The sequence below is a fragment of the Muscardinus avellanarius genome (genome assembly GCF_963383645.1).
Source record: "Muscardinus avellanarius genome assembly, chromosome: 6".
In the NCBI taxonomy this organism is placed as follows: Eukaryota; Metazoa; Chordata; class Mammalia; order Rodentia; family Gliridae; genus Muscardinus; species Muscardinus avellanarius.
This window is the reverse complement of record NC_137791.1, coordinates 94,685-107,985: the sequence shown is the minus strand read 5'-3', so window position 1 is coordinate 107,985 and position 13,301 is coordinate 94,685. Positions and strand designations below refer to the sequence as shown.

Below are 13,301 nucleotides of genomic sequence, written 5' to 3'. Positions count from 1 at the left end.
ATTAAAAGATAGAAATACAGAAATAGTTACAGCCCTGTGCTGGAAAGCGGCCTAGGGGGGCAATTCGAATGAAAATACCAAAGAATTCCAGTTTACTGAATGTTTTTATCCTGCCCAAGTCTGTAGCAGGTCCTTTGATCTGTAGATATGCTAGCCCTATCTCTAGCCCAGTCTCTAGCCGGATTTGCCCCAGAAAGGGGGGGGGGCTGTCCTGCCTCCAAGCACAGCCCTCTACACCTCTTGTTCCATCCCCCAAGATGTGTGAAATTGTTTCTCTTGGGGCTGGGATTTCTCCCATCCCTCAGGCCATTTGTTTTTCCTTAGAAATGTAAAGAAACCTCTTCCCTGGCTCCAGCTTTTTTCCTTCCTTTAGAAATGTAAATTACAAGTCCCTCCTTTCTGTTAGCCCTCGCTTTCTTAGTATAAATGATATATTTTTAAAATTGGAAATCTTTCCCAATACTGATACATTAATACATTTTAATACCTCTTCCCAAGCCGGGAGTGGTGGCGCACGATTGTAATCCCCGCGCTTGGGAGGCGGAGACAGGAGGATCGCACAGGTTTGAAGCCAGCCGTGCTGGCGTAAGAGACCCTGTTTCAAAAATATAAAAAAATAGGTCTGGGAGTGTAGCCCGGAGGTAGAAGGGCTTCCAGGAACCCCAGTACCACCACCAAAAAAAAAAAAAAAAAAAAAAAAAACCTCTTCCCAATACTAGTACAGGTTCCACCTCTAGTACCACAAAAAGAAAGAAAGAAAAAGAAAGAAAGAAAGAAAGAAAGAAAGAAAGAAAGAAAGAGAAAAGAAAATTGGGGTTGGGGTGTAGCTTGGAGGTAGAATGTCCCTGACTTCAATCCCTAGTACCCCTAATTATAATAATAAAATGTTTCATAGCACGGTGTAAGCATATCCTAAAATGTGAGCTATTATATATTTGTTTCATTATTTATACCTTTGTTTTTATGCCATTGTACCTTATTTTATTTATTTATTTATTTATTTATTTATTTATTTATTTATGGTGGTACTGGGGTTCCTGGAAGCCCTTCTACCTCTGGGCTACACTCCCAGACCTATTTTATACTTTTAAAATTTTTGAAAACAGAGTCTCTTAAACCAGTGCGGCTGGCTTCGAACCTGCGCGATCCTCCTACCGCCTCCCAAGTGTGGGGATTACAAGCATTTGCCACCACACCCGGCTCTATTGTACCTTATTTTGATATCTTTCTGTTCTAGGCACTGCTACCATATCATAACAAAAATTGTAATCTTAGGTCAGCTAGTTTACAGAATTTGGTATATTAATCAGTTGATTTCATGTTAAAGTTTAGGACTTAAGCCAGGTATGGTGGTGCAGGCCTACAATCCCTGAATTTGGGATGCTGAGACAGGAAGATCACAGATTTGAGACCAACAGAAACTTATTAAGGCACTCAGCAATTTAGTGGGACCTTGTTTCAAACTAAAAAACAAAATAAGGCCAGGCGTGGTGGTGCATGCTTGTAATCTCAGCATTCTGGAGGCTGAGACTGGAGGATCGTGGTTCGTGACAGCCTCAGCTACTTAGTGAGGCCCTCCGCAACTCGGTGAGACTCTGTTTCAAAATAAAGAATAAAAAATAGGGCAGGGGCTGTAGCTCAGAGGTCAGTTGACCCTGGCCCACACACACACACAAAAAAAAAAAAGAAGAAAAGAAGGTTGAGTATATAGCTCAGAGGTTCAATGCCCCTGGGTTCAATCCACAGTGGCCAAAAAAAAAAAAAAAAAAAAAAAATCACCTCTTAAGATGATTAAACTTGAGCCATTTGTTCCTGGCTGTCTGATGGGCCCCTGTGTAAGTGGACTTCTTCTTGTTCTTAGCGTTTTAATAACAATGTACGGTTTAAATAGGGTTCTCTTTCTTGCAGTCAGCTGCGCTGCCCAGAATGATGTAAACGTTGAGTTCTGCTTGCTCAGTACCCCTCATCTCCTTTCTTGGCATTGACCTGACCTGGAGCATTATTGGAAACCTGTATTTTATTCTATATGATAATCTGCAGTGTCACCTAGAAGATTCATTCTAAGAGATGAAGGTTAAAGTTTTGACAGTGTGCCTCTGAGCTCTACTCCTCTTGGTACACGTTGTGGGGATGAGTCCTCAGGCCCTTGCCTGGTGGTTGTGGGGACCATTAGTGCCCAGCAGCCTCCACGGTCCTGGCTATCCACAGAGAACAGGAGTAGATGTCTATACTTTATGTACTTAGCCAAAGAAATAAAGCACTCGTATATTTTTTTTCCTTTGTGGTGCTAGGGATTGAACCCAGGGTCATTCTACCTCTGAGCTACACTCCTGGCCCATATTTTTATTCTTGATTTTGAAACAGGGTCTCACTAAGTTGCAGAGGGCCTCACTAAGTATCTGAGGCTGGCTGCACACTTGTAATTCCAGAATTTGGGAGGCTGAGATGAGAATCGCAGTTTTGCAGCCAGCCTCAACTACTCAGTGAGACCCTGTTTCAAAAATAAAGACTAAAAAATAGGGCTGGGGGTATAGCTCAGAGGTAGAATGGAACCCCTGGGTTCCATCCTCAGTACTGCAAAAATAAAATAAATAAAAATAAAAATAAAAAATAGGGCTGGGGGTGTAGCTCGGAGGTAGAATGCCCCTGGGCTTAATCCCTTGTACCCTTCCCCAAAAAATCAAAATAGAGGGAGATACCAGGACACTATGTCACTTTTATTTTTCCCTGATTAATAACCTATTTTTGCTTCAGAGTCCCTCTCGTCTGTTTGTGGTATGAGGTTAGTGCACCGTCGGCAGAAGCGAATCATTGGCGGGAAAAATTCTTTAAGGTAAGAAGCTCTTCAAAGAAGGTTCTTCTTACCTTAAAATATTAGAGAATTATTTATATACATACAGTGTTTCAAGCATGGGATATTCTATTATTGTATAAGGGAGCTGTTGTATTCATTTTATCTTCTAAATTAAGTGCCCATTAGACTTGTAATTCCACTGTCTTTTGACCTTCCTTCAGCCATGCTCTTCAATCACTAACCTCTGGCTTCTGAGACAGATGTGTGGCTGGAAAGTGATGGGCAGAAACAGTAATTTAACGGGAGAGCAGAAAAGATGTATATGTCATTTAATTTAGAGTACATTTCTTTCGGTCTTACTCATTTTATATACTTTTCGATGTGGAATTCAGTGATCAGCACCTTCTTTAATTATTAAAGACTTCTTCAGGCTACATGGGTGTGGCAGTGAGGGGGCCCTTGCCATCAACTGTGAATCTCCAGGAGTGTCAGGAGGGGTGCATGTGGGTGCCCATGGACTCGGGCCACCCAGGTGTGCTCAGGGCTGTGGGAGCATTGCCTTCCCAGGTGGGAGTGGGCTGGTGGCGGAGCCCCTTCCCAGTCCTCCCCAAGTCCCTGCTCTAGTGCTCTTCTCTCCTCAGGGGCGGCTGGCCCTGGCAGGTCTCCCTGAGGTTGAAGTCCCCCCGTGGAGAGGGCAGGCTGCTGTGCGGGGCGACGCTGCTGAGTAGCTGCTGGGTCCTGACGGCCGCACACTGCTTCAAGAGGTATGTGTGCCACTAAGGGGACGCATTGGCCCCAGTAGGAAGTGACAAGTATAAGGAGTTTTATTACACTATTTAAATTTTGTGTTAGAAAATTGTCCTAATAAAAAGTTGGAAAGTGAAATTCTTGAAAAACCCTTCCAAGTAAAAAACTGTTTTCTGATTTTCTCTTGAGTGAGTGCATTCCTCTGCTCCATTATCTCTTTGCAGTCTATGTTTATTTACTTTGCTATCATAGGTTCCCAAAGTGGGTGATACCTCCTTCTCTGGGGTGAGGTAGAAGGAAATACGGATAGGTAAAGAAGTGCAAAGTTATCACTGCATCTTCTGTGTATCTGCTCTTAAAAAGGTAGATTTCCGGTGGTGGGGAGTGCTGGGTACTCTGTTACTGACAATGGGGAGCCAAATCAGCTTGACAGGGGCCCTCTGCAGCTGGTAAACTTAATGGGAGCCTATTTATCCTGGGCCTTAGGGCATATAGGCCTAGGCGTTCAAAGTGCAGAGTATTAATGTAGGAAACTTACTCCAAAAACAGAGCTTGAGGGTGAAAATGTGCCTTTTGGGCTCCCTGAAGGTCGGGCTTGCTGGATTTGCCAGTGTTTCCACTGGCCCGCTCCTTCCGATGGTGGCTAGTCAGGGACGGTCTCATTCGTGTCTGCACACCAGCTGCGTAGCTATTACTTGGCACACAGCAGACACTTCTAAGTGATCGTTGCATGATGAAAGCCAGGACTCCATTGCCAGGAAGTGGGTATATTTAAGAACGTTGGCCTTTTACAGGATGGTGGTTATTTTAAACAGATCAGTAGATAACTCCATCCATATGTCATTTGGAATTTCTTCCCATTATTTGCACAATAAAGATGAAGACTGTTGATGAAAGACACAAGGAACACCAATGACGTGAGACGCTTTCACATACTTTGTGATGCAGGGTTCTTAAAATGTACTCTATGTCCACCTGACTTCATCCGTAAGCTGCTGCTTTTCATAGACTCTGTTTGGAATGCCTGAGGAGGCTACACTTCTCATCTTTATTGCAATAAGGTTATTAAAAGGCATAGAGCCAGTTGCTAGTGATTAGAACAAATTCTAAATTTTGTTGTTCTATATTCAGGACTTTGACTTAAAACAATTTTTCTTTAATTATGAGGAACTCTGAAATTATCAATATAGATTGTAGTATAGAAGCAAAGTAGTGTCTTTTTAGATTTATTTTGGAGTAGGAATATATGTTTCAAAGATATGTTAGGCTAAGTTAAGGCCTGGCAGAGGACCACCTGGATTATATATTTAAAATTAGCTCCTCTGAGCCGGGCAGGTGGTGGCACATGCTTGTAATTCCTGTGCTTGGGAGGCTGAGACAGGAGGATCCCACACATAAGAAGCCAGCCTCAGCTACTTAGCGAGGCTCTCAGCAACTTAGACCCTGTTTCCAAATAAAATGTAAAATAGGTCTGGGAATATAGCCCGGAGGTAGGAAGCCTCTGGGTTCCACCCCCAGTACCACACAATAAATAAATAAATAAATAAATAAATAAATAAATAAATAAATAAATAAAATTAGCTCCTTCAACCCATTCTTTCTCTCTCTCTCTCTCTCTCTCTCTCTCTCTCTCCTTGTTGTGTGTTTGTGTGTGTGTGTGTGGTACTTGGGATGGAACCCAGAGGCATTCTACCTCTGAGTTACACCTCCAGCCCTATTTTTTATTCTTTTTTTGAAACAGGGTCTCACTGAGTTGCAAAGGGCCTCACTAAGTAGCTGAGGCTGTCTGTGAACTTAGATCCTCCTGTCTCAGCCCCCTGAATGCTGGGCTTACAAGTGTGTGCCACTACACTGGCTTTCTTTCTGTTTCTCTTCCCTTTGCTTTGTCACTGCTGGACCTCTGTACATAAAGGTTCTGCTTGGGACCCATTTGACGCCTGTTCTTACAGTGATGATATAGGCCAATGCCTTTTTTTTTTTTTTTTTGGTGTTGGGGATTGAATCCAGGAACATTCTACCTCCAGGTTTTGCCCCAGCCTGTTCTGTAATGTTTGGGTTTGTTTTGAAACAAGGCTCTTGCTAAATTGCAGAGGTTGTTGGCTAATGCTTTGTGTGTGTGTGTGTGTGTGTGTAGAACTTGGGGCTGAACCCAGGGGCATTCTACCTCTGAGCTACATTCCTAGCCCTATGTTTATTTAAAAAATTTTTTTTTTTTTTTTGGTGGTACTGGGGGTGGAACCCAGAGGCTTTCTACCTCTGGGCTATACTCCCAGACCTATTTTATATCTTATTTGGGAACAGGGTATCACTGAGTTGCTGAGAGCCTCACTAAGTAGCTGAGGCTGGCTTCGAACCTGCGCCATCCTCCGGTCTCAGCCTCCCAAGCGCTGGGATTACAAGTGTGCGCCACTACGCTCAGCCTTTATTCTAAATTTTGAAATGGTCTCACTAAGTAGCTGAGGCCGGCTGTGATACCTGCGATGCTCCTGTCTCAGCCTCCCAAGTGCTGGGATCACACATGTGCCCACCACACCCGGCTGGCTGATGCTCTTGAGCAGCTATTTAGAGTGTTATTGTCATCCATTATCTTATTACATAGGATGAAAACATTTTGTTTATTTTTCTGTTACAGAGGAGTCGCTGTTTGACATTACCCTCATTATCAGAGAAGTTACGGTGAGAGCCTGGGGAGAATGAGACCCAGGTGCCAGCGTTCAGACCGGCCTCCATTATGCTCAGATCATATGGGGTGCTCTCTTTATGGGAGTTTTTTGGGAAGACTTTCAGAGTTCTAGTAATCCAACTTAGTCTTTCACAACTCTGACACATTGTGAGGCATCTAAAACATACTTCCATGGCAGTGCAGCAAGAATACATGACATGATTGGTGAATCACAACTTAAAGGCTTGTCTATTATAAGTTTTCCTACTGGCAAAGCAATAGATTTTGGAATGAAGTCCTGTTCGTAGTTTGAAGAGGAAATATGAATAAATTGAAGGTATTTTGGTAATTGTGAATTATTCACAATATAAATTGCTTACTTTTGCTATTTTCTGTTCTAAATTACTACTACTAATTACCATGAATTGAACTTGCATCTATAGTGGTACAGCCGTACAACTGAAGGAGAAGTGCCTGGCTATTAAATGAATCCATTTAATTGCTTATTTTGATAGCAAACACAATCTCGGAGGGTTGAATGTGCGGACTTGAACAAGGGCTCTTCTTTCTGTAATTCCACCTCAAATTCGCTTTGTCAAGATGTCTTTAACTGATTTTATCTTTTTGGCTTTTTGCCTAGAAATGCCAGAGCAGCTGGAAACTGTCAGAGATGATTACTCTGAAAATCAGAAATGCCTAGAGCTTTAAAATTAGTGAGAGAAGTCATAGCCGGGCCTGGTGGCGCACACTTGCAATGCCATCATTTGGGAGGTGGAGACAGGAGAATCCGAATTCGAGGACAGCCTCAGCTACTACTTAGTGAGGCCATCTGCAACTCAGTGAGACTCCATTTCAAAAATAATAAAAAATAGGGCCGGGGTATAGCTTGGAGGTAGAATGGCCCTGGGCTCCATCCGCAGTACAAAAAAAAAAAAAAAAAAAAAAAAAAACAGAAAAAGAAAAATAAAAAAGGCGAGTCACAGAGGTCATGAGACTTGCTTTTCAGCCTGTGTTCCATCATGGCCTCCTGTGTAGCAGGGTTCTTAAGAGTGGTATGCATAGTATCAGTTGTGTGGAAGCCATTTCTTGCATGCACACTGGGTACAAGATTCTACTGAGAAGGTCTCTTCTCCCTCAGTAACCAGAACCATTTACATAAGGAACTTAGACCACTTGCACAAGCAAATTTATATTTTTATTGGTGCATTGTAAGTTCACATTATAGAGTAATAGTGACACACGTGCTCACAGCATTGGTGAGTCACCCCTGCAGCCCCCGGCCCCATACATGATATCGAGATTGGCATTGATAATTTCACATATGCACCTAATGTCAGTGGAAGTGTTTCCTTCACTAAATCTCACCTCACCCAGCCCTGCCATAGACGCCCCCATTGCTCCACGGGTTTCTCCTTCATCTAAAGTCCCTTTTGTACCCCATTCCATAGGACCCTGCACTTCCTGTGACCTGCTAATCTCACTTAACATAATGTTCTCTAGATCCCTCCATTTTCCTGCCGATGATGTAATTTTGTTCTTTATTGCGAGTAGAATTCCATTCTGTGTATATCCTGTAATTTTCTAACCTATTCATCTGTTGATGGACACCTAGGTTGCTTCCACAATTTGGCTATTAGGAATTGTGCTGTTATATAAATGGTATGTTATTACTATATGATTCTTTTCTTTCTTTTTTTTTTTTGTGGTACTGGGGATGGAACCCAGGGGCTTTCTACTTCTGGGCTATACTCCCAGACCTATTTTATATTTTATTTGGAAACAGGGTCTCACTAAGTTGCTGAGAGCCTCACTCAGTAGCTGAGGCTGGCTTTGAACCTGTGCGATCCTCCTGTCTCAGCCTCCCAAGCGCTGGGATTACAAGTGTGCGCCACCATGCCCAGTTTTTATTTTTTTTATTTTGAAACAGTGTCTCACTAAGGTGCTGAAGCTGGCCTTGAATCTGCAATCCTCCTATCTCAGCCTCCCAAGTACTGGGATTATAGACATGTGTGTGCCACTGTGCCCAGTGAGAACTCCTATTTTAGGTATAAATGTTAGAATTAAGGTAAAGCCGGGTGTGGTGGCACAAGCATCTAATCCCAGCATTTGGGAGGCTGAGACAGGAGGATCGCTGTTTAAGGACAGTCTCAAGCTACTATTTAGTGAGGCCTTCTGCAACTCAGTGAGACCCTGTTTCAAAATAAAGAATAAAAAATAAGGCTAGGGGCATAACTTGGAGGTAGAATGCCTCTGGCTTCCTTCCTCAGTATGGCAAAAAGAAAAAAAAAAAAGAATCAAGGTAAATTGGTTTAAAAAAACAGGTTGAGAATTATCAACCTAGTACATATTATTTTTTTAATCAAATGGCTTCTCATGGACAAAAGAAAACACCATATTAAAATAAGTCATTCAAGCTGCGCGTGGTGGCGCACGCTTGTAATCCCAGTGCTTGGGAGGCCGAGACAGGAGGATCAAACAGGTTCGAAGCCAGCCTCTACAACTTAGTGAGACTCTGTTTCCAAATAAAATATAAAATAGGTCTGAGAGTATAGCCCGGAGGTAGAAAAGCCCCTGGGTTCCACCCCCAGTACCACACACACAAAAATTCATTCATTCACTAAATCAATAAACACACGTTGCGTTCCTACTCCAAATGTTTAAGATTTCTTAGTGAACATGGCAGGTAAAGACACTTTATTTGGAAAGATAGAGAGCAATAAACATAATAAATAGCAAACTAACCTGTTAGAAAGTGTTGCTTTATAGCCAGGCGTGGTGCGCACACTTGTAATCCCAGCATTCAGGAGGCTGAGACCGGAGGATCGTGGTTCATGGACAGCCTCAGCTACTTAGTGAGCCCCTGTTTCCAAATTAAAATGTCTGGGAGTATAGCCCGGGGGTAGAAAGCTCTGGGTTCCACCCCTAGAGCAGATCAATGATACTGGGAGTGGGGGTGGGCGTGGGAGGCCAGGGTGGGTTGCACGTCCAATCTTGGAAATGACAGAAAACAGAGATGGCAAACTTAGGGCGAATTCTGCCCCACAGGCTTCACACCCATGTCAGCTCCTTCTCATTGGGTGAGGTCGTGGCAGCTTGATGATCAGCCTACTCCCATGTGCTTCTCAATCAGTTGGTAACTGAGTGCAGAGGTGGTGACAGTGGGTTTCTGGGGTCAGAGAAGCAGGCTAACCTTACAAAAGGGACTACTGATCTGGACCCGAGTTCCGGTCCCTTCTTCACCCTTCCCTGCTGACAGATCGCCAGTTCAGTACTGAGCCAAGCCTCTCACGCTCCCTCTGCCTCTCAGGTATGGCAACAACACGCGGAACTACGCTGTGCGGGTCGGGGATCATCACACTCTGGTGCCGGAGGAGTTTGAGGAAGAAATAGGAGTTCAAGAGATCGTGATTCCTCGGGAGTACCGGCCGTACAGCAGTGACTACGACATCGCTCTGGTTAGATTACAAGGACCTGAGGAGCGGTGTGCCCGATTCAGCACCCATGTTCTGCCGGCCTGCCTCCCACTCTGGAGAGAGAGGCCACAGAAAACAGCCTCCAACTGTTACATAACAGGCTGGGGAGACACAGGTAACAGAAGCAATACAAAAGAACCAACAAGAAGTCTGGTATTATCCACACATTTGAGTACAGTGGGCATTAATTTTAAATGGGTTAAGGTTAGCTGCTTGGAAATTGGCCAGCCGTGAAATTCAGATATGTAATAGGTTCATACCCTGAGGTATTGTTGGTTCTAATCAGAATTTCAGCACATAAGGGAGAACTCAATTGCCAGTGCAACTTATAGGTAGTGAATATTCCATTAACTTTTAGTCCCTAGACTAGCAAGAGGACAAGAGAAGACTTTTAGACTCTTCCCAAGACTTGAGCCTATGAGTGTCTGTGTGTGTGTGGTTCTGTGGATTTAATTCAGAGGTCTACTTCTGCGCTGCATCCCGGCCCTATTTAATTTTTACTTTTAAAACAGTGTCTCGCCGGGTGTGGTGGCACGCGCTTGTAATCCCCGCACTTAGGAGGTGGAGACAGGAGGATCGCGAGGTTCGAAGCCAGCCTTGCTGGCTTAAGAGACCCTGTTTCCAAATAAAAAATATAAAATAGGTCTGGGAGTGTAGCCCGGAGGTAGAAGGTTCCATCCCCAGTACCACCAAAAACAAAAACAACAAGCCGGGCATGGTGGTTGCGTATGCTTGTCATCCCAGCATTTGGGAGGATGAGACCGGAGGATCACGGTTCACAGACAGCCTCGGCTACTTAGTGAGGCCCTCTGCAACTCAGTGAGACCCGGTTTCAAAATAAAGAATAAATAGGGCAGGGGCTGTAGCTCGGAGGTAGAATGCCCATGGGTTCCATCCCCAGACCCGCAAAAAAAAAAAAAAAAAAGTATGTATATATATATCAAAATAAAACAACAACAAAAAACCAGTGTCTCATTAAGTTATGGTCAGCCTCATTAAGATGTTGAGGTTGGCTGTCAACCGATGATCCTGTCTTAGCTTCACAGGTACTGGGAATTTATATTTAAGAAGCTTTTCCAAGTCTGGCTTGGTGGCGCACGCTTGTAATCCCAGCATTTGGGAGGCTGAGACAAGATGATTGCAGTTCGCTGACAACCTCAGCTACTCAGTGAGGTCCTTTGTGTCTCAGTGAGACCCTGTTTCAAAATAAAGAATAAAAAATAGGGCTGGAGGTGTAGCTCAGAGGTAGAATATTCCTGGATTGTATCCACAGTACCAAAAAAAAAAAAACACCAAAAAACAAACAAACAAAAAAACTCTTCCATGTAACTTTGGCCCAGGAAAGTTTCTTTGCCATGGAGCCCTTTACCAGGCTCAATCTTATAGATTGCCTTAAATACAGGGCAGAAGCAGACTGCTGAGGTTGAAGGGAAACCCACTTGCTTCTCCTCCACCCTCCCTTCCCATTCTCCCCACCTGCAACCCTGAGCAAGAGTGGGTTTAGCTTACATGGTCAGGCGAATGCAGCCCCTTGAAATGTCTTGCTGTAGAGGCAGTGTACCAGCTAGTGCTTCTGAAAACAGACCTAGTGCTCATCCGAGTTAGGTCCTCATCTTACCAATGACTTTTGGTAATGGAGATTGAACCCGGGAACATCGAGCTACCTCCTTCCATTTTTTTGTTTCTAAACTGTTGCTACATTGCTGAGGCTGTCCTCACATTTGCAAGCCTCCCAAGTACTGGGATTACAGGCATGAGCCACCATGGCCAGTGTACAAATGACAAACAAGGATATAGAGTGGCTGGCTGCTCTCCAGTACAAGGATTTTAACTGTATTTTGTAAATGTGTCTAGTGTATTCCTACAGATGATGAAGATAAGCTTCCAGTGAGTGTTTACCCCATAATACAGTGAAGCTGAACGGCACCTACACTATTTTGTATTGGCAAAATGTAGAATATTTGCAGTTCAGTTACAGAATACTTGGAATGTGAACAGCATCAATTATGTTTTAACCACAGAGCAAATGACTGGCTTACCAGCAAGTACTACATCAGGTGGTTAGCCTGATGTGCTTCGTTTCTGAAGCCGTCATCCAATACCATATTCCTATTTAGTACAGCTATCACTCTACATGGAATTGCTATTCATCACCTAATCCTCAAACTCGGTGGCAATGTGCCAAAGCAAAACCGCATGGTTTTCAGCTTTTTATTATTTTCAAACAGGGTCTTGCTAGGTTGATGAGTCTCACTACCCGCTGAGGCTACCCTCAGGCCTGCGGTCTTCCTCAGACTCCCAGGTACAGGTGTGCACTACCATTCCCAGCTTGATTTTTAGCTTTTGGATTCACAGAACTACTAGAGCCTGCAGGAATACTTTCTTTAGGTCACCCTTCTCTGTAGCTGAGCCCACCAGTGGTACTAGCTACTCCTCAATCGTGTCAGTACTAAAAAAGTATGAAGGGCACCTTAAAGCCAGCAGTCCAAGGGCAGCTAATAACATGCCACTTGGTACTATCCACTTCACACACATGCGCACGCGTGCACACACACACACGTTCAATGTACTGTCAAGTGTAACCCCACTAACTGCTATCTGGTCTGAGTAGGGAGAGCCTATTCAAGGACTCTACAACAAGCAGCCATCCCTGTACTTCCCAAGAGGTTTTGTGAAGAACGCTACAAGAGCCGGTTCACAGGGAGAATGCTCTGTGCAGGAAACCTCCGTGAGCACAAACGTGTGGACAGCTGCCAGGGAGACAGCGGGGGACCCCTTATGTGTGAGCGGCCTGGAGAAAGCTGGGTTGTGTACGGGGTGACTTCCTGGGGACATGGCTGTGGAGTCAAGGAATCTCCTGGTGTTTACACCAAAGTCTCAGCCTTTGTGCCATGGATAAAAAGTGTCACTAAACTGTAATTCCTGGGAACATCTAGGAAACCCAGTAAAGAAAATTGGTGGAGAAAGTTCAAGCTCCAGCATAACACTAAACCAGAGATGACATTGAAAGGGGACTGAGGCCCGTTTCTGCTTTCTGTGGTGACCAACTGTATACCCCTTGCTGCTTGAGGCTCTGTGATGTTAATCTCTGGGTTATGGACACCTCAGTGTTTAGCATTGTTCCCTGCCCAAATCTTACTAAAGAATGTTATTCTCACTGAACTTTTGCCTGCTCCTCAGCATTCCCCATTCTTTACTGATGTTACCATAAAGTACCCACTTTCAACATAAAAGGCCTTTTTCTGCCAGCGGCGTCTTCTCCTTATGCACAACTTCTCAAGATTTCACATCTATCATCTCTGTGGCATTTAAGAGGAAATCAAAGGCCAGCAAACAAACCCCATCATCACAGTTGTGATAACAGGATACTAAACCACACGGACATCTACCTGTCGGAATATGCTCCCTAATTAAGTGACTTGTTAATTATCCTTGTTGTGGTTAGGGCTGTCACCGTGGGTTCCTGTTCTTGGCTAGTGTAGCAAAAAGCCAGACCTGCTGTGGCTTAAGCATGGTTTTATTAGTACAGGCAGAAGCGGGTAGCAAGACTGATGCCTCTGCAAAGTTTTGTAAGAATTTATGATCTCGTCCCCTCGTATCTAGCTACCCACATCTTTTCCCACCA

General features: G+C 44.0%; 1 protein-coding gene across 1 annotated transcript in view; it reads left to right on the top strand.

Annotated features, from left to right (window-relative positions):
- Nucleotides 1-12,595, top strand: part of PRSS12 (serine protease 12) — a gene marked incomplete at both ends in the record, with an annotated part of 36,666 nt that extends 24,071 nt beyond the window's left edge. Inside the window, 4 exons of the mRNA XM_080697816.1 lie at nt 2,755-2,833; nt 3,436-3,558; nt 9,511-9,791; nt 12,288-12,595. Of these exons, the coding sequence (XP_080553942.1) occupies nt 2,755-2,833; nt 3,436-3,558; nt 9,511-9,791; nt 12,288-12,595 (791 nt within the window). The remainder of the gene's footprint in view (nt 1-2,754; nt 2,834-3,435; nt 3,559-9,510; nt 9,792-12,287) is intronic.
- Nucleotides 12,596-13,301: the final 706 nt, after the last annotated feature.